This window comes from Asterias amurensis, chromosome 11 (genome assembly GCF_032118995.1).
Source record: "Asterias amurensis chromosome 11, ASM3211899v1".
NCBI classification, from domain to species: Eukaryota; Metazoa; Echinodermata; class Asteroidea; order Forcipulatida; family Asteriidae; genus Asterias; species Asterias amurensis.
The window spans coordinates 12,463,945-12,486,704 of record NC_092658.1 but is presented as its reverse complement, the minus strand read 5'-3'; the positions used below and the strand labels follow the sequence as shown (position 1 = coordinate 12,486,704).

At 31.4% G+C, this 22,760-nt stretch overlaps 1 protein-coding gene across 1 annotated transcript in view; it reads left to right on the top strand.

The window, feature by feature from the left end:
- Positions 1-22,760, top strand: part of LOC139944044 (H(+)/Cl(-) exchange transporter 7-like) — a 36,418-nt gene that overhangs the window by 9,544 nt on the left and 4,114 nt on the right. Inside the window, exons 6-19 of the mRNA XM_071940992.1 lie at positions 1,780-1,889; positions 3,378-3,521; positions 4,305-4,388; positions 5,291-5,449; positions 6,046-6,156; positions 6,701-6,816; positions 7,108-7,243; positions 8,279-8,372; positions 9,309-9,478; positions 15,676-15,727; positions 20,170-20,383; positions 20,990-21,113; positions 21,422-21,493; positions 22,351-22,527. Of these exons, the coding sequence (XP_071797093.1) occupies positions 1,780-1,889; positions 3,378-3,521; positions 4,305-4,388; positions 5,291-5,449; positions 6,046-6,156; positions 6,701-6,816; positions 7,108-7,243; positions 8,279-8,372; positions 9,309-9,478; positions 15,676-15,727; positions 20,170-20,383; positions 20,990-21,113; positions 21,422-21,493; positions 22,351-22,527 (1,763 nt within the window). The remainder of the gene's footprint in view (positions 1-1,779; positions 1,890-3,377; positions 3,522-4,304; positions 4,389-5,290; positions 5,450-6,045; positions 6,157-6,700; positions 6,817-7,107; positions 7,244-8,278; positions 8,373-9,308; positions 9,479-15,675; positions 15,728-20,169; positions 20,384-20,989; positions 21,114-21,421; positions 21,494-22,350; positions 22,528-22,760) is intronic.

Genomic DNA, 22,760 nt, shown 5'->3' with positions numbered 1-22,760 from the left:
GTAATCTCCACAGAAGGTCACAAGCAATGGAATTGAGTCTTTGAAAAAATAAAATTTATCTCTAATGTTTTTAATAAATGTTAACTTTGAATCTGGGATAAAGAACGTTTTGTATGTCCTTAAGCACTGTATACTCAGTACTTTCCTGTGTTCTGTGAAAAATCAATTTACATGCAAATCAGCTCAACCAAGCCTGTATAAAATCTTTTAGTTGTGACCATTATCATGTTTATGCCAGGCAGTGCATGCTCTCCTAACCTACCCTTCTCACTCTGCCAGACACTAAATGAAATTTAGTTGTGATTTATTAAAAAAAGTGTTACAATATAAAAATGTAGCCACTGGCACAAAGAGTCATGGTTCAAATAGCATCGTTCAGGAAGAGACGGGTTTAATATCTCTTTTCTTTCTTATCATGAAAGTGTGTCAACCTACGTTTTTTATTTCCCATTGTTGCCTGGGGATATTTTTAGTACATATGTGCACAGTCTTCAACGGCTCAAAGATAATAACTACATTGTATTTGAGTGACGGGTACGATTAGAAATGCCAGGATCTGAAGAAAAAAAAGGAGATCATAGAGTTCAGAACCCTTTTTTTCTGACAAGGTAAACAGTCGGAGAGAAAAAGGAAGCAGTTTCCCTAAAAGAGAAGTCCCCAATGAAACATGTCAGTTGATGTCCCATCATGACACCTGTTTCCTTAAGCAAGAAACTTGTGTTGTGCAAAGCACGTCAAAGAACCCAGTGCACTTATCAAAAAGAGACGGGGTTCCCCACGGTTTTCCTGGTTTGATTGGCAGCATATTGCATCACAGCACCTTGTAAACCATTACATGGTGCTATAAAAGGAGTAGGTCTCATATTTCAAAACGTAGTCCCACAAACCTTGCATTAAAATACGCCTTGAGCGACACTGTGTGACTGATACGCTTGCTATATGAGAAGCCACTATTATTATTATTATTATTATAATTATTATTATGTCACAGCTAGCTGAACTAGAGTGGTGATAGAAATGTATGTTATAGTTTAGATATCTTAGTAACTCGGTAATTGTACAGAGTTTTCCATCTGTTGTAGACCCCTTTGGCTGCCATCTTTGATGTCAAACAATGGAAACAAACATGCATGTATGCGTTGCACACAACTTGGTTCTTTCGGTGAGGGGACTGTTTTGGGCTTGTGACATCATAAGCAAGGGGTATATTAATGGCACCATATTAAGACATAAAAATAACCAATCCAATACTAGTTTATGCATAGTTTATGTGGTACCATCTTTTGAGAGAAACAAATTTCAAATGTGCCTAGCCACAATCATGGGTTCACATTTTTTATCGTGTCCATTTTATGATCAACAGTTTGAAAACCACTGTTGTAGCAGTGTAGCACTGTTATAAATGTCATTTAAAAATCATTAACATACAATTGCTGTGTCAAAGAGTTTGTCGAATACAAAATCTGCAAAGAGTTACATGTACTCAATATTTATATGTCCTTCATTTGGTTCTTTGTGACAAAAAGTGTACCAAAGATCATGGCTGGGCATGAATTCTTCCTTAAAATTTCAGACTCGAAAATCGTTTCCCTGTCTAGTTAATTGAAATTCAGGTGCTCGCCTGAAGTGAACTATTCAATTTATAAAATTTAATAAGTTTGTTGCATGTATGTACCACTCAGTTTTATTCATACAGCTTAGTCTTAAAATTCTAATGAATGCTTGCAGCTACTTTAAAGTTTTGTTTCACGATTCCTTCCTTGACTCAAACTGCCACAGATATATCAATAAATATTGATGGTGCTAATGCAGTTAAACCATTCCTTGTCTGGCTAGCCATCGATACCTTCTTTGTACTCATCGCTGCTGTGCTTGTGGTCTTTGGAGAGGTAAGTGGTATTAGAAACTGCAGACTTTTTCTAGGATGATTTACCCAAGCAAATAAAACCAATTCACCATGAAATGTTGTGGCCAAGCAGCCTATCTAGTACACCCAACTCAAAGTCTTAAGGGTATGGGTTGAATCTTGCTCATGAACTTTATGTTCTTGAGCTTGATACTTGACCTTAATTGCTTCTCTTTACCCAGGAGTCGTTTTCATGAGGGGCCAGAAATGGTGTAATGAATGACAAATGGCTACATGTTATTTATTTGGGGAACAATGAGCATCAACCATGGCATACTACTTAACTACATATGTATACTATAATGTTCTATGCACAAGTACACTGCAACACAGCATTTCATTTTATTGTACATGTGTGTTTTCACAGGTTTTGCCATAAACATGCATTGTGTACTCACTGTTGTGTGATTAGGATAAGATGTAATTAAAAAAATGTGCACATTCATCAACATCACATAGTCATAAGTGTAATGTACATGTACGTACATGTAACCAAACAAATGGCATGAGATAAGACCTCATTGCACTATTTTTCTCAGGGTATGACCTTACATTTTGAGATAGTTCTTACCACTGAAAAAACAAACATCATTAGTTGAGAAATACCTCTAAAGAGTTATGAAACTGCTAATAAAAATTAAGTATTTTCTAGATTTGTCCTTAAAAATGGTCATTTCACCTGATATATTTTAAATAAAATTCAAGAAGTTTATTTCACAAAATGTTCAGAAGTATTCTCAAGATACATATTCACTGTATTGTAATAGTTTCAGTTTGTGCCCTTTCCTCCATTTATTGGTGTGTTTTGTTATAAATACAAGTTGTTGTTGATTCAATTATTTGGGAGTGAAAACAAATGCACCATTAAATATCAATTAAAGAGTATCTAGACATTTTCAAATACATGGTACAATACACATCTAATTACCATTGCTAATGACTATCCACTGATTTTTTTATATGTGTGCAATCTTTCTTTAATGTGCTCTTAATACATCCTCTGAATACTTTGACTATAAATATTAGCATCCTGTAATGCATGCTTTTCCGTAAAAATTGTTATTTTTTTCGCGCGCTAAGAATTTGTTTAGTCATAGATCACTAGATAGATAAGAAGTGCAGCAGCTATGGATAATTGAATGCATTTGATGAGAAACAATTCACTTCAAAGAACTGCGTTTATGGAAAAATTTTATCCCCAAAAGTTTGAGTATAAACTGTTTTCCATTTAGGGATTATTCTTTTTAGGGACATATTCACTTGCCATATTCATTCGGCAATTTCTCAAAAACGCAACCACCTTTTGAAAGAAATTTTCATAACACATTTTTATTGGAAGGGTTCCAAAAACCAAACATATACAGACCCTTTAAACTATTGTTTGCTTTATTTAAAGTTAATTCCCCTGGTTAATGAGATGTACTAGTGTAAATGCTCTAATAAAAGAACTGTATTTTGTTTTTGACTACAGCCAGTAGCAGCAGGTAGTGGCATACCACAGATTAAGTGCTATCTCAATGGTGTGAAGGTACCTCATGTAGTCCGCTTCAAAACACTGCTGTGTAAAATGTTTGGGGTCATATTTGCAGTGTCTGGAGGTCTCTCAGTAGGAAAGGTAAGGTTGGGATTATTCACCAAGGCCCATAAAGGTAGCTGAGCACAATCAAAATTTGCTCAGCAGAATAAGGTGAGCCAAACTACAATGTCACGTGTACAGTTTGTGACTGGTATCCTGCTCATTTGTACTTAGCGGTAAATGTTTAAGCAATATTTTCTGCTTATAGTAGCTCTATGAAACTGTGCTCAGAGTATCCTTCCTCACTCTAACAAAATCCGTCACCGTATGATAACTCAACAACCAAGAACAAGTTAAAGAGCAATAGTTAACTAGTGGCTGGTTAGTGATGTACATGTAAGTACGTAGGGCATAAGGCCTGAAAATACTTGGTCTTGATGCCCTTCAAAAGTTTCACATTGACTTTAAGATTTTCCAATGGAAGTGCCCTTTGCAAAATGAAAATGGCCTTGCCCTTTCAACATGTTCAAAGATGAAATTCCAGGCCTTGGGCATGGGCACTGAAGTTGTTGAAGTGACCATAAAATAATGCCGGATCAGTGTACGTTATAATTTTTCTAATAACATGTCCACTTAATACTAGGAAAACGGCTATTGATAACTCGTGATGCAACCATGCTCATTGGTTCTAAAGAGCCTATTTTTGACAATTTTGTTAGGGGTGCCAGTCAGAAGCCATTCAACCTGTAACTGCTGTGTAGCCAGGGATCACACCAAAGTTTACAAAACATTCTGAGAAGAGGTCCCGGGAATGCAATTGATATGATAACTGCATCTAGGACTAAGAATAAAATTTTGCCATTTGTATTTCTGCTACTACAGGAAGGTCCAATGATTCACTCGGGGTCAGTCATAGCAGCTGGCGTATCACAAGGAAGATCTACAACATTCAGACAGGATTGTAAAGTATGTATCTTCACAATCGACCCATTTCATTTCATTTATGTTCATGTGCTACCAAAGTGGTCCTTTAGCATGCACTGCAGTTGGTTGCATCCAAGTTGCCTGTAAAAGTTTCCTCAGGTGAAGGCCTTAACAGGTAAAGCAATGATGGTGATGCAAAGCTATATACAGCTGATGCTGAATACTCCTTAGATGTTGAGATTGTGTCAGGAATGCAACGTTTCATTCAAACATGATTTATGTGCTACCAAAGTGGTCCTTTTACATGCACTGCAGTTGATTGCATCCAAGTTGCCTGTAAAACTTTCCTTGTGTGACAAGGCCTCTACAGGTAAAGCAATGATGGTGATGCAAAGCTACCAGGCTACATGTACATGTATAGCTGATGCTGCATACTCCTAAGGATTTGAGATGGTTTCAGGAATGCTTCAAGCAGGAATTTAATTAAATGATCTCATTATAAATTGATTATTCATGTTTTGATTTAATTTATTGAATCTGGTTGTGAAGCCAATGACTCTCACAAAATCAAACTTAATCACTGTACAAGCCAAGTCCCCAGTGGGTAGAGAAGACAATGAAGACAAATTCACGCAAAAAACAAGCAATCAGGCAAGGACTGAAAATCCAATCCACATGGTGGCAGGCAAGATATGACTACGCCAACCTGACTGCCCGAAACCTACACAAACTAAATAGTATTCCACATTTGTATTTCTGGTGATGCACCGATCTGTAGACCCCCAAATTTGCATAATGTAAATTAAGAGGAGGGGGGGGGCACACATCCAGAGTATGTTCAGGAATGTTCACAAGTCTTTTAAATCTTATCTCTACATTTTGAAGAATGGGAAATACTTTAAGCTTGAAGTTATGATTATTTATTCTCTTTTTCTCCTCGACAGTTATTTAAATACTTTCGGACGGACCATGAGAAACGAGATTTTGTCTCTGGTGGAGCTGCAGCAGGTGTGGCCGCTGCCTTTGGTGCTCCTGTGGGCGGAGTCCTATTTGCATTAGAGGAGGGGGCTAGTTTCTGGAATCAGTCTCTGACTTGGAGAATAGTAAGGCTTCTACAATTCAATTCAATTAAACTCAACATTTATTTCCATATTTAACAATAGTCATAATATATTAATGAATTTATATTGCGCTCTCTCCAGGACCAGTCGGTTCGAGAGCACATAACAGTAAAAATTATTATGCAAAATGCATATGTTTACAAGTTATTATGAAGAATGTCCATTCATAAATACCTAAGACAGTTTATCCATTCTGATTGGTTTAAAGGGCATCACGATGTGTTGTTTGAACGGATGATATAACACCAGTAAAAAGTGTTATAACATGGGCGTGACACGCGCGCTTGCATCTGTGCATATAAGACAGTTTCATCATTCCTATTGGTCGAGAGCAACGGCCGGGACAGTTGTGTTCTAAAGTTAGTTCAAAACGAGTTCAACCCACAAAAGATAAACCGTTCAGGGAGGGGGTTTATCTTTAGACCACTTCGGGTCTTTTAACACTTGAACATCCAATAAATCTACTCCGCGAAAGTAGAATAAAGAAAGACAGTTCTGTAAGAGTAGGCAAGTAGATACACACATGGTGTTACCGCAAACCAAATATATACTCTTTATTATGCATGTTATTATTCCAGTTCTTTGCGTCGATGATCTCTACGTTTACCTTGAATGTTCTACTCAGTTTCTGGCATCAGGAACCATGGAACCTATCCAATCCTGGCCTCATTAACTTTGGCCAGTTTGAGGTAAGAAACATTGATTTTAGAAGAGGCCTGTCATTTGTTTATGTTTTTTTAAACAGTGTGTTGGCTTCCCGGATGTTAAAGGAAAGAGAATTCTTGAGCCGGAGAGCAGCGGCTTGAAAAGCATGATCTCTTGTACGGGACTTAGTTTTGGGGAATTTTTTTTTTTTTCATTTCATTTTATTTCATTTTATTTGCCAGCAAACATGAAAAAACACACACATGTATTAAAAAATTGCACATCAAAGATTTACAAGAAAAAGCAATACAATAGTTATAAAAAGAGAAAAAGAAAAAAATATATATAATATGTAAAAACACTAGCAAATAACTGAGAAACCTGGCCTGGCCGCGGGCAGATACATGTATATGTACATGTATGTAAGCGTGTTTTGTCCAATGATAAGTGGGTTGAATAGACAGATGTGTTGAAAGAAATGAGTTCTTGGAGATATGAAGGTGCCATAGAGTTGCTACATTTGTAGACAATGACAAGAAGAGTGAAATTTATGCTAAATTTATATTCCATATTTTCTGGCTATTTCAGGGTGTAATGTACCTCAGCTATGAGATCCCAGTGTTCTTATTAATGGGAGTATTTGGTGGATTAACCGGTGCATTATTCAATGCAGTCAACTATAGATTGTCCATCTTCAGACTAAAGTAAGTATCGCCCCATCTGATGGACGAAGCAATAATGGTTAAGTGTCTTGCTTGAATACACAAATGTATGAATTTCGTAATCAGTAAATCTTTCAGACTAAAAGCAAACACTGATTTTTTTATTCTTGCCATTCTTGTATAATATCTTTAAAAATCACAGGTACACGATTGTCTGTGTCTGTGTCTGATGACCTATTTCTTAACAACAAAAAACAACGGTTTGATAAGAGTTTGTTTAGTGTCGAATTACTCTGCGATTATTTACTGATCATGATTACTTCCTCTCCCTAGGTATGTTTACTCCAGAGCTGTTTGTGTGATGGAGGCCCTCATTGTTGCATCGGTTACCGTCACATTATCCTTTCTGTGTATTTACTTAAGCGATGACTGCAAGCCCATAGTCAGCAACATGAAGAATTCCTTACAGGTAAAAAATCTCCCTGAAAGTGTTGGTCAAATAAGTGTGGGTTTGTTCGGAGATCAAATTCAACACAAAGACAAGTGTGTTTGTTTTATTCGATTGCTTGGCACAAGGAAGTGAGCCTACCCTTCCGTTTTCTGCTACACTTTCTTTTTTCTTGTCAAGATTTACCCCCAAAGAAAGCTGTACATGTAACAACAAATTTGTTCGATAACAATAGACGGCACAAGACATGGCAGACAATCTGGAAAAGACTACTTGGTATTTTTGCTTAATGGATAATTTTGTACCAGAGCTGCTTAAGCACTACAATTTGCTAAGCATGAAAGGGCTGCTAATTTGATGTCATGTTTTTTATTGTCATAATTTGTATGTGTTATTGTCTATGCCTGATTCTCCTCACTTTTAATTGGAAATACGATTTGCTATTCAAGCAGCAAATTTTGTGTGTGATAATTACCAGTCCTAGCAATTTATCCCAAAAGTTAAAGTAACTGTGTATCGCAATTATTATAGAAAGACTTGTGTGTTCGAAGTATGTATCACCCTTGAATTTTTTCGTTGCTGGGTCTGTTTGCCATTTTGAACCTAAAATGCAATTTAAAAAAAAAAAATTCAAAATATAAAAAAGTCTATTATAAATGTATCTTGCTGATTTGTGTTGCCTAGGTAAATCCCTAATGCCAACAATATTTCTTGAGTGATAATGTCTTTCGTGATAACATGTTAACATAGTTAATGGGTCATACATGTACGATTGATGACACTTTTTGACCTTTGCACTGAACGAGTTAAATGCATGAGCCGTGTACAAACATTTACACATGTAAAACCCGGTTCATACTTCCTGTGAAGCGATTGTTGACGTCACAAGTTCGCAATGAATAATATGCAGCAGTTGACTTGTGCTGGACCTCTTGTGAATTCGAAGAGAAAACAGTTGTGATGTCAAATTCATGTCAAATTCGCATCGCGTTCGCATTCTCAGGAAGTATGAACCAACCTTTTTCTTGAAGTATTGCTTTTCTTATAATATTTCAGATGTTTTGCCATGATGGTGAGTACAGTGCTTCAGCGTCATTATTCTTCAACACACCTGAGGAGTCTGTCAAGAGTTTATTCCATACTGCTCCAGGTAAGTAGTCATAATGTAGGTCCTTTTCAAACCCATGGATTGGAAACTGTCAGAAGACCAAAACTCTGCTGGATCCACAAACTCACCTGGGCCCAATTTCATGGCTCTGCTTACCGTAAGCAAAGAATCAGAGCATATGGAAGCTGGGAAATTTTGGCGTGTGTGAGGCGTAACCCACGTTACTAGGCATTCTACGCTTACACAGCTAGCACAGAAATTCGGCGCTTGCAGAGCCATGAAATTGGGCCCAGGTGGAGTGGCCTCAGCATGGCTGGACTAACTGCGGCGACCCTGTAGTGACGCAAAATCACTCCTGCCCCAGCCACACAACCCAGGAGAAGTGGACAGTTGTTGGGACAATGGGTAGCATGCCTATGACGATTGATGATGGTGGCTTGGGCTAAGGCTCAGGGTGTTTTATATTCAGCACAATTTTCAAAATAACTTGAAGAACCTAACCCAGAGGCAAATCTGAAGATGTTGTCTAAAAAAAGGTCATAGTACAGCCAGCTTATAATCTGACCATCAACTTTTCAAAACATAAGGGCCCAATTACATGACTCTGCTAATAAGCAAAGAATCTGCGCTTACAGAAGCAGGGAATTCTGCGCAAGTGCATTTCACTGGTGAGCAGGGAATTTTTGCTTGTGCATGTGTGTACTCTACATTACTAGGCATTATTTGCTTACACAGCTAGCGTAGAATTTGGCTTTTGCACAGTACAAAGTGTAGTATCGTGATTGTAAGCCAAAATCTGGCAGAAGGCGAGGCTATGACATTGGGCTCAGTCGACCTAATATGTTGGTAGGATAAAACGGGAACCAAGGTCACAGTTTGTCTGAATGATTCGATTAAAGAAACAGTAAAAATGTACATCTTGTACTTGTTTTCATCATTTCTTGGAAGGTTTAACAAAATTAAATGTCTTTCTTTTAGGTACCTATGGTATAGACACTCTGGGCATATTTTGCGCGGTCTATTTCCTGTTAGCGTGTTGGACGTACGGTCTGAGTGTGCCCAGTGGACTATTCCTTCCGTCGTTGCTTGCTGGGGCAGCGTGGGGACGACTTATTGGAACAGGAATGCACTACGCTTTCCCTCAAGCTGTAAGTGAACTTTGAACTCTGCCTTAATATCAAAACGTGATTAAACTTCATTTCTGTCAGAAATCAAGATTGTTAGCCCTTTAATGCACCATTTATTTGAATTGATCATTTGTCATGTTTGTCATGTTTGTTCACATTATTTTGTTACTTATTTCTATTGCAAATGGCGACCCCCCAAATTCAGTCACAATAGCAACCTCAAGAAGCCTTTTCTTATTCTGAAAACTTTGTGATATTTATTTTTCATTTTACAGCTTCTTTTTAAAGGGATTTCAACCGTCCGTAGCGTCGGTGGAGGCATGATCTTTGTTGCCTTTTCTTGCATTTGTTGCTGTTATATTTGTCATTGCTTTTAATCCTACCATTTTTATTGATGTTTTACATTATTTTCTGTACAAATGAAATGTGCCATATTCAACACTGTTACACTGCCACAAGGATCTTGTACTTTTATATTGTACACAATTTTTTTGTGTATGATCTTTGTTGCCATTTTCTTGCATTTAGACTGTCTACATGAACTGTTTATTTGTCATTGCTTTTTATCCTACCCTTTTGATTGTTGTTTTACATATTTTTTGTACAAATAAAATATGCGCGGTTCAACATGGATACACTTCCACAAGGATTATGTACTTTTATGTTGTCTTTGCATGTAAACATGGACAATTTGTTTGTGTATGATCTTGCTGTTTCTTTCTATTTACACTGTCTGCATAAACTTTTTAACCATAATTGCCATTGCTTTTTATCCTACCCTCTTGGTTGTGGTTATACTTTATTTTTTGTACAAATAAAATGTGCCAGGTTCAACACGGCCATGATGATATTTTATTTATAGGCCTACTGTCTGAGCATGGTTACATGCACACATTTTGTGTGTATTCCTCTTTGTGACCCTTTTTCATTACATTGTCGAACTGTTTATCCATTTGTGTTACTTTTTATCATTCCTTTGTGATTGTTGTTTAGCAATGTTGTTCGTCAATCGAGGAGAGCCTCTCGAGGAGAGCCTCTCGACAGGAAATGTGTTTCTTTTAGGCAATCTTATGGGCTCCAGCTGTTTCTTTGTCTTTACTGTATTTAAATTGCTCTTTGCTGTTTTTTAATTAATTTGCATTATTGTACTTTATATTGAAATAAATATAAATATAAATATACATATCAACTGTATTGTTTTGAAAGGATAACTATTAAGAGTCAGTTCAGGTAAATAGTTGACATAGTTGCTCACGGTCAAAAAATGATTTTTTTTTATACTTTGTTGGTGGAAGGGCCTTGGGGTGCAAGTAAACAAAATTGCATTTTCAATTCTATATATAGCCCGTTGCCATGGTTACGGCTCATTTTGTTTTTTGGCCATTTTAGGCCGATTTTGGGGTCTGAAAAACTGTTTTTTAGCTCATATTTACAACTCCACCCCACCAAAACGCAATATTATTTCAAAAAACCTTTTATATCACTACAAAGTATCATCCTTGGCCTTCCTTGAGAAAAAAAATTATTGCTTTAAATATCACCCTTGTGCTATTTTTGCATCATGCATTACAGTATGTTTTTAGAACTTGCAAAATCGACATTTTTACCCTATTTTTGGACCCCAAAATGTCAACTTGCCAGGGGTCTCAGAAAATTTTCTTTTCGTCTGTGATTAGGGCCAACATTGGTCTTTCCATATCTGGTGTCAAAAACTTGGGCAATTGTATCCTGTTGGGCCAGTACTGCCTCAAAACTAGACTTTTTTCCCAAAAACATGAAAAATGCCTTTTTAAGGGTCTTTTCACATAATATCGACATACGTGTCCATGGTAAAAGAAAAAGGAATATTTTTCTTATACTTTGTGGATGGTAGGGACTTGGGGTGCAAATAAACAACATTAACATTTCAAATCATAATATAACACGTTGCCATGGTAACTGTTCATTTGTGTTTAGGCCACTTTGGGCCGATTTTGGGGTATGAAAAACTGTTTTTTTAAGCTAATATTTACAACTCCACCCCACCAAAAAACAAAAATATTTCATAAAACCTTTTACATCACTACAAAGTATCATCCTTGGCTTTACTTGAGACAAAAAAAATATTGCTATAAATTTCACCCTTGTTCTATTTTAAGAACGTGCATTACAGTATGTTTTTAGAGCTTGCAAAATCAACATTTTTACCATATTTTTTGCCCTCAAAATTCCATTTTTCAGGGGTCTCAGAATATTTTCCTTTCGGTTTTGATCAGGGCCATAATTTGTCATTTTATTTCTGGTAAGAAAAACTCGGGCAATTGTATCCTGATGTAACAGAACTGTCTCAAAAATAGACCCTTTTCCCCGAAAACATAGAGAAATGCATTTTGAAATATTTGCTTCATTTTGAATTTATAACATGAAGAAGTAAGCAATAATTCCATCAATCTGGCAGCTTTTTATAAGCACTTTGTAGGTTTAGTGCATTACCAACATTGATCAGGACTTGTTGATGACATAAATCTTATAATTTGCCCCACCCCGGCCCTGGCCCAATCATATTTCTTGACATTGCATAAAATAAAATAACAGTTTTGTGAACAGCGCCTCTTTTTTGAAAATAACATTTTTTAATTCCCCTTGCACATCAAGAAAGTTTGTACTGTCTTTAATGTTTTATTGGTTCTCAGAATATTTCCCTTTTTGTTTTGATTGGGCTATTATTATGGTTTGCATGACTACTGGGGAGAAACACTTTGGTTTATTGTATCCTGTTGTGACACTTCTGCCTCAAAAATGGTAATTTTTCCAAAAACAATAAAAATGCATTTTGAAGTTATCCCTTAGTTTGAATTGATAAAAAACAAAAAAACGAGCATGCTTGTTAAAAATAAATGGCACTGTTTCCATGCTCTTTAAGCCACTGAGATCTTATTTTGTCAGAACTACTTTACCTAGTTGTACAGGTATGGTACACATTGCAAGAAGAGAAGTAGTGCGATGAGCAATCTTTACTGTTCTTGTCTTTACATGGCCTTATAATAGTCTTCTTGGTCCCCTGCCCGCTACCAAACTAAACATTTTCATCCCAATCAGAACAAAGAGGCTCTAAAAGTGAGCAAGCACTGTATCCAAAGTATAAATGGCCATTCACCTGCTTTGGCCTTCTGTAAGCAGTTCCCCCATCTATGGTGGGGTTCCTTTCAATTGTACTGTTGCAAACAATGAAAGAGTTGGTTTATTTAACGTGATAAACAATTCAGCAGGTAATGTTTGACAATGTTTTTTGTTGATCGTTCTCAGAGACATATATAATAATTATGAATTAGTAAGATAGTGAATGGAAATAATAATCAAACTAGCCTCAATAGACTTTTGTTACTGCAAATGCATCTTACTTATTTATGTTCAGCAGGTGCAAGTTTTTACAACTTCTTTCAATGTTGTTTCATTAAAGGAACACGTTGCCTTGGATCGGTCGAGTTGGTATTTGAAAAGCGTTTGTAAATGTTTATTAAAAAATGCATTATGATTAGAAAGATATTTTAAAAGTAGAATATAATGATCCACACAAGTATCACTCAAAAACCATGCATTTTAAAACAAACCGTTACAAACGCATTTCAAAGACCAACTTAACCGATCCCAGGCAACGTGTTCCTTTTAAATAATCTCTTACGCTCATCTTGCAAATCGTTAGTATCATTGTTTTTAATAAGATCTTGGCAAACTTTTCCAACACTTTTAAGCGGGCTTTTTAATTTCCCACGTTTGTGTTGGACATGATTGGATGCTCCAAACCATCTGCCGCAAGCACAGAAACTACATTGTTTATGATCTCTGTCTCTAAGAAAAGTTTTACATTTGGTAGCAGGCAGGGACCAAGGAGAGTAGGCCCTGTATTAAAGACAACTTGTAAAGAATGCTCATCGCACTCTACTTGCAATGGGAATCATACCTGTATAATAGGTAAAGTAGCCAAATCAAGAACTCTCAGTGGCAAAGCATTGGTTATGGTTTGGTTGGATACCATTATGTTTAAATAAAAACTTTGTATTCAGTACTCAAAGGGCATGGAAACAGTGCCAGATTTTTAACAAGCATGCATTGTTTTTGAAAAAATTACTATACTTAAGGCATGATCAGTCACAACAGGATACAATAAACACAGTGTTTCTACCCAGAAGAAATGAAAACACCAATAACAACCGAATGGGAACACTTTCAAAAGAAGAGGCGCTATTCACAAAACATTGTTTTATGCAATGTCAAGAAATATGATTGGGGCTGGGCCGGGCAAATTCTAAAATTAAGGTCATCAACAGTTCCTGATAAATGTTGGGTAATCCACTAGTGCTAAGGAAAAGCTGCAAGATTGATAGAATTATTACTTTTTAATGTTAGAAATTCAGTATGAAGAAAAAAACAATTCAAAATGCATTTTTTCTGTTTGAGGAAAAAAGTCTATTTTTGAGACAGTACTGTTAACATCAGGATACACTTGCCAAGTTTTTCTTACCAGAAATAAAAAAGACAAATTTTGGCCCTGATCAAAACCGAAAGGAAAATATTCTGAGACCCCTGAAAAAAATGAAATTTTGAGGGCAACAAATCTGGTAAAAATGTTGATTTTGCAAGTTCTAAAAACATACTCTAATGCACGTTCTAAAAATAGCACAAGGGTGAAATTGTTAGCAATATTTTTTTTGTCTCAAGTAAAGCCAAGGATGATACTTTGTAGTGATGTAAAAGGTTTTATGAAATATTGTTGTTTTTTGGTGGGGTGGATTTGTAAATATTAACTAAAAAAACAGTTTTTCATACCCCAAGATCGGCCTAAAGTGGCCTAAACACATGTGTTAATGAACTGTTACCATGGCAACGTATTATATTATGATTTGAAATGTAAATGTTATTTATTTGGACCCCAAGTCCCTACCATCCTACCATCCACAAAGTATAAGAAAAATATTCCTTTTTTATACCGTGGACACGTATTTCGATATTATGTGAAAAGACCCTTAAAAAGGCATTTTTCATGTTTTTGGGAAAAAAGTCTAGTTTTGAGGCAGTACTGTCACAACAGGATACAATTGCCCAAGTTTTTGACACCAGATATGGAAAGACCACTGTTGGCCCTAATCACAGCCGAAAGGAAAATTTTCTGAGACCCCTGGCAAGTTGACATTTTGGGGTCAAAAAATAGGGTAAAAATGTCGATTTTGCAAGTTCTAAAAACATACTGTAATGCATGATGCAAAAATAGCACAAGGGTGTTATTTAAAGCAATAATTTTTTTTCTCAAGGAAGGCCAAGGATGATACTTTGTAGTGATATAAAAGGTTTTTTGAAATAATGTTGCATTTTGGTTGGGTGGAGTTGTAAATATGAGCTAAAAACCAGTTTTTCAGACCCCAAAATCGGCCTAAAATGGCCAAAAAACAAAATGAGCCGTAACCATGGCAACGGGCTATATATAGAATTGAAAATGCAATTTTGTTTACTTGCACCCCAAGGCCCTTCCACCAACAAAGTATAAAAAAAATTCATTTTTTGACCGTGAGCAACTATGTCAACTATTTACCTGAACTGACTCTTAATTGATTTGAATTGCATGATTGCTTACTTTTTTCCCACAAAATAAATACATACCAGCCATCACTCTATGGAATTGTTTCATAAATTTTCAAAATAGTACAAATAAAATATTGTTGTGCCATACATGTATACATGTACATACATCATTGTTACACCGAAACAACGATATTGTATTTCAATACTGCCTTAGCATGGTTACATGCACACATTTTGTGTGTATGTTCTTTGTGACCCTTTTCCATTTACACTGTCTGAGTTGTTTATCCATTTGCTTATTTTTTATTGCTTTATATGCTCACTTTTGATTGCTATTTTACATTATTGTTTGTTTGTCTGTATTGTTTTGCTGGAATAAAATATGAGTTGATTAAATTGATTGCAAATTCGTTTCCACAGAAGGAGTACATACCTCAATCATGTTTCATAAAATTTAAATGCTTTATGTGTAGGATGTAAAGTTTTTTTAATTTCTTAGTACAGAAAAGTGGCGACATTAGAAACACATTTTCTATAAAAAACTTGTAAGCAATTACTTCTGTAGGGTAGGATTACTTAAAGAGCTCTACCATTCTTTTAAAAAAGTGTTCAGTTACTTAATTTTGTTTTCTTTCTTTAATTTACATGATTTCTTTTTATAGACATTATCCACGCCTGGCATTTACGCATTTTTTGGAGCAGCAGCTCAACTTGGTAAGGGTTTTTAAATTTCTGTATTTATTTATTTATTTTTTTCTGGTAATGAAACCAAGGATGCCCCATAAGTAAACTTAACCCTTAAGAGACTGCAGAACTCTGGAAAGTACTGAGTATACTTTGATCTTAAATATTATGTTTTAGTGTGTGTCCGGTATCGCTCGGCTTGGCCTGCACGTTCTCGTCATAGAGAGACCAGCTTTTGCAGGACTGTTTTTGGCTCAATGATGCAGGCCTGGTCATGGTTTCCCTCTTGCTTTCTGATTTTTTCCTCATTGTTGGTCTTTCCTTTTAAATGGTGTTATTATTATTGTATGATAAGCATTCACTGGATTTGTTTATGTATTGTTTAGTTTGCATTGTCTCTGCTGCGCCGTGAAAGTCTGTTTAGATTGATTTGGCGCATTACAAATACCTATTATTATTATTATTATTATTATTATTATTATTATTATTATTATTATTATTATTATTATTATTATTATTATTATTATTATTATTATTATTATTATTATTATTATTATTATTATTATTATTATTATTATTATTATTATTATTATTATTATTATTATTATTATTATTATTATTATTATTATTATTATTATTATTATTATTATTATTATTATTATTATTATTATTATTATTATTATTATTATTATTATTATTATTATTATTATTATTATTATTATTATTATTATTATTATTATTATTATTATTATTATTATTATTATTATTATTATTATTATTATTATTATTATTATTATTATTATTATTATTATTATTATTATTATTATTATTATTATTATTATTATTATTATTATTATTATTATTATTATTATTATTATTATTATTATTATTATTATTATTATTATTATTATTATTATTATTATTATTATTATTATTATTATTATTATTATTATTATTATTATTATTATTATTATTATTATTATTATTATTATTATTATTATTATTATTATTATTATTATTATTATTATTATTATTATTATTATTATTATTATTATTATTATTATTATTATTATTATTATTATTATTATTATTATTATTATTATTATTATTATTATTATTATTATTATTATTATTATTATTATTATTATTATTATTATTATTATTATTATTATTATTATTATTATTATTATTATTATTATTATTATTATTATTATTATTATTATTATTATTATTATTATTATTATTATTATTATTATTATTATTATTATTATTATTATTATTATTATTATTATTATTATTATTATTATTATTATTATTATTATTATTATTATTATTATTATTATTATTATTATTATTATTATTATTATTATTATTATTATTATTATTATTATTATTATTATTATTATTATTATTATTATTATTATTATTATTATTATTATTATTATTATTATTATTATTATTATTATTATTATTATTATTATTATTATTATTATTATTATTATTATTATTATTATTATTATTATTATTATTATTATTATTATTATTATTATTATTATTATTATTATTATTATTATTATTATTATTATTATTATTATTATTATTATTATTATTATTATTATTATTATTATTATTATTATTATTATTATTATTATTATTATTATTATTATTATTATTATTATTATTATTATTATTATTATTATTATTATTATTATTATTATTATTATTATTATTATTATTATTATTATTATTATTATTATTATTATTATTATTATTATTATTATTATTATTATTATTATTATTATTATTATTATTATTATTATTATTATTATTATTATTATTATTATTATTATTATTATTATTATTATTATTATTATTATTATTATTATTATTATTATTATTATTATTATTATTATTATTATTATTATTATTATTATTATTATTATTATTATTATTATTATTATTATTATTATTATTATTATTATTATTATTATTATTATTATTATTATTATTATTATTATTATTATTATTATTATTATTATTATTATTATTATTATTATTATTATTATTATTATTATTATTATTATTATTATTATTATTATTATTATTATTATTATTATTATTATTATTATTATTATTATTATTATTATTATTATTATTATTATTATTATTATTATTATTATTATTATTATTATTATTATTATTATTATTATTATTATTATTATTATTATTATTATTATTATTATTATTATTATTATTATTATTATTATTATTATTATTATTATTATTATTATTATTATTATTATTATTATTATTATTATTATTATTATTATTATTATTATTATTATTATTATTATTATTATTATTATTATTATTATTATTATTATTATTATTATTATTATTATTATTATTATTATTATTATTATTATTATTATTATTATTATTATTATTATTATTATTATTATTATTATTATTATTATTATTATTATTATTATTATTATTATTATTATTATTATTATTATTATTATTATTATTATTATTATTATTATTATTATTATTATTATTATTATTATTATTATTATTATTATTATTATTATTATTATTATTATTATTATTATTATTATTATTATTATTATTATTATTATTATTATTATTATTATTATTATTATTATTATTATTATTATTATTATTATTATTATTATTATTATTATTATTATTATTATTATTATTATTATTATTATTATTATTATTATTATTATTATTATTATTATTATTATTATTATTATTATTATTATTATTATTATTATTATTATTATTATTATTATTATTATTATTATTATTATTATTATTATTATTATTATTATTATTATTATTATTATTATTATTATTATTATTATTATTATTATTATTATTATTATTATTATTATTATTATTATTATTATTATTATTATTATTATTATTATTATTATTATTATTATTATTATTATTATTATTATTATTATTATTATTATTATTATTATTATTATTATTATTATTATTATTATTATTATTATTATTATTATTATTATTATTATTATTATTATTATTATTATTATTATTATTATTATTATTATTATTATTATTATTATTATTATTATTATTATTATTATTATTATTATTATTATTATTATTATTATTATTATTATTATTATTATTATTATTATTATTATTATTATTATTATTATTATTATTATTATTATTATTATTATTATTATTATTATTATTATTATTATTATTATTATTATTATTATTATTATTATTATTATTATTATTATTATTATTATTATTATTATTATTATTATTATTATTATTATTATTATTATTATTATTATTATTATTATTATTATTATTATTATTATTATTATTATTATTATTATTATTATTATTATTATTATTATTATTATTATTATTATTATTATTATTATTATTATTATTATTATTATTATTATTATTATTATTATTATTATTATTATTATTATTATTATTATTATTATTATTATTATTATTATTATTATTATTATTATTATTATTATTATTATACAGTGCTTACACACATCGGTATAAGGGTTAAACCAAATAACGTGATGATTGGACAGAAATAAAAGGGTTTTGACTGAAGCTCTGACATCAAGTGATCATGTTACAATACACTACAATAAGCATTTATTTATAGTGCCCCACAAAAATGTTTGCTCAGTGATTTCTTTCCCTGCCTTTCACCTGTGTGGACCCCTGTTCAAATCCCACCTCAGACCCGAGCCTTGCATGTGGTTTAGGTTTTCAGGCCCTACCTGATTGCATGGGTTTTCCCCTATTGACCTTAATCACGGTGCAGCCATCTTGAATATCTCTCATTGATATCAATCTTACCAAATTGAGGCTGGAAGAACAAAATAGTCTGGTTCCTATTTTCAAAATGGTTATTAGCATTCATTATTGTTATTCGGTACAAGGAATATGACCAAGATGGAGGGAGCATGATAAAGGTTTATTGGGGTTTTCCTCCCACATCTAAAACTTGGCATTTCCATTCTGTAATTGGCGCTTATTGTGCTGTTGTATTCAATAATATTATAATATTACTAAACATCCTTTGTCCTCGCCACTTTACTCCTATTGGTTCATAGCCACCAGTTGTTTCTGAAATAGAAACTTTGATTGGCTGTTATTTTCCCGCTTCTTTCTGGATCCTTCCCTTAATCCATTGCCCCTCTCTTTTTCTATAAATGGATATGTACTTGTTTGTACTTGTTTTATGCCTCTGAAGAAGGTCCGGTTTGGATCGAAAGCTAAGGCCATCTACCCTATTAATTATAATATTAAAATAAGGATATGTACATGTACATGTAGGCCTAATCAAATAAATAATTAAATAAATATGTTTTGGGGTACTGTCGCCAAAACTCCACCCTAATACATACATTTTCTCTCTTTAGGTGGCATAGTGCGTATGACAATCAGTTTGACTGTGATCCTAATGGAAGCCACTGGTAATATCAACCTCGGCTTACCATTGATGCTTATTATGGTGCTTGCCAAGTGGGTTGGTGATATCTTTAACCATGGTCTGTATGATATTCACATTGAGCTGCAAAGTGTCCCATTATTGAACTGGGATCCCCCTCCATTATCAACAAACATCCATGCAATGTGAGTAGGTTATCTTTTTATTTTTTTTTATTTTTATATTTTGTATGTTTTTTTGAGAAATCGCCTACCATCACAAGGCCACGAATGGTCCCATTGAAGAATATTTTTTTCCCTCAAGTTCACAGAGCAAAATAAGAAGTGTCCACAGAGTGTATGTAACATACACGTAGAGCTGCGTGTGTGGATGTTAGTCCACATAATTAATAATAATAATAATAATGGACACTTAATAAAGCGCCGGTATCCGCCGCAAGCGGCGCTCATGGCGCTACTCTACAAAGGAACAACAAGCAATGAAAGTAGCAAACAACAAAAATAAGAAAATAAACTTAACAAAAAGCTTCTCTATGAAAATGAGTTTTTTAACTGTTCTTGAATGTGTTGAGTGATTTGGAGAGTTCCACAGTGTCTAGGGAGTTCAAATAACATAATTATTATTATTGTGGACATTATTTTGACTTATTTTGTAACGCTTAAATGCCAAAACTTGAGTCTAGTGCAAAAGACTAGAACAACACTTGTACATGCATGAATGTGGAATGCGTACAAGCACAGTCACATTTATAAAGCTAACAAAATTGTAATTTTGCGGTGTTTTATTCACAGGGAAGTCATGGCGCATCCAGTCACTACATTCAATGTTATAGAACGTGTTGGTCGAATCCTCGAAGTTTTAAAAGACACCAAATCAAATCACAATGGCTTTCCAGTAGTTGACCCTTATGTTCCAGTAAGTTCATGTTTCTTTCTCTTATATAAAATTAGTTGCCCCACAAGTATGAGTGGAGTACAGAAAAATATAGCACTTTGCTTGGTTATGGGACGCATGTGTGCTGTATATTTCTGTGTTACATGAGAGCGCATCTGATAGCTAATGCATCTCCAAGCAATTTTCAGTCATTTAGTTTGTTCATTACTTTAACTAACTTTGTTCGTATTTTATGGATCATTTTTTAAAGGTGTTTCGAGCTTGAAACTGTAAAGTGCATTGAGGTACCAAGATTTATAACACATTATTTATGCCATTTGGTCTTTTAGGACAGCATGACATTCGGTGTTTTCAGAGGTACAATCCTGAGGTCACAACTTATTGTCCTTCTGAAAAATAAAGTAAGCACTCTTTCTGTTTATCCATTTCCGTATCTTTGTGATACTAAATTCATTCTATTCTATAGTCATGTTACTCTGTAGCGATGTTATTCTGTCCATCCAATACTCCAGTCCTTCAGTATTTGGTCATTCTTGCTCGTTTTAATCTGTTTCCATGCATTCATTGTTTGGCCAAACCTGTATGATCCTATTCGTTCTGTAACCATATTGCTCTGTTATTTTTTCTGTCTCCGGGCATTCAGTGTCTGGCCAAACCTGTGTAATCCAACACAAGTAGTTTATTCTGTAACCACACTGCTCTGTTATTATTCAATGTGTAGCCAAACCTGTATGATCCTAATTTCACATTGTTCTGTAACCATATTGCTCTGTTATTATTCTGTTTCCAGGCATTCACTGCCTGGCCAAACCTGTGTAATCCTAGTTTGTTCTGTAACAATATTGCTCTGTTATTATTCTGTTTCCAGGCATTCACTGTCTGGCCAAACCTGTGTAATCCTAGTTTGTTCTGTAACAATATTGCTATGTTATTATTCTGTTTCCAGGCATTCACTGCCTGGCCAAACCTGTGTAATCCTAGTTTGTTCTGTAACAATATTGCTCTGTTATTATTCTGTTTCCAGGCATTCACTGTCTGGCCAAACCTGTGTAATCTTAGTTTATTCTGTAACAATATTGCTCTGTTATTATTCTGTTTCCAGGCATTCACTGTCTGGCCAAACCTGTGTAATCCTAGTTTATTCTGTAACAATATTGCTCTGTTATTATTCTGTTTCAAGGCATTCACTGTCTGGCCCAGCCTGTGTAATCATAGTTTATTCTGTAACCACACTGCTCTGTTATTATTCTGTTTCCAGGCATTCAGTGTCTGGCCAAGCGGGAATGATCCTGGAGTGAGTCTGGACATCGAGCAGTTTCGAGATGATTATCCTCGGTACCCAGACATCAGGAAAGTGCATATAACGGAGTTAGAGAAAGACTGTGTGATAGATCTCAGGCAGTTCATGAACCCCTCGCCTTACACCGTATCAAAGGTATACACTTGATCAGACTATGGTGTTTATTGCCATTGGCTGTGACTGTACATGACCGAGTGGTTTTAAAAGAGCTCTGGGCTCCAGCTCTGGGCCCAATTTCATAATGCCTGTTAGCATAAAAATTTGCTTAGCACAGAATTTTGCTGAACAGAAACAGGTTACCAGCCAAAATTCTATGAACTTTGTATTGTTGCAACTGGTGGCCCATTTATTGTTTGCTCAACAAAAAA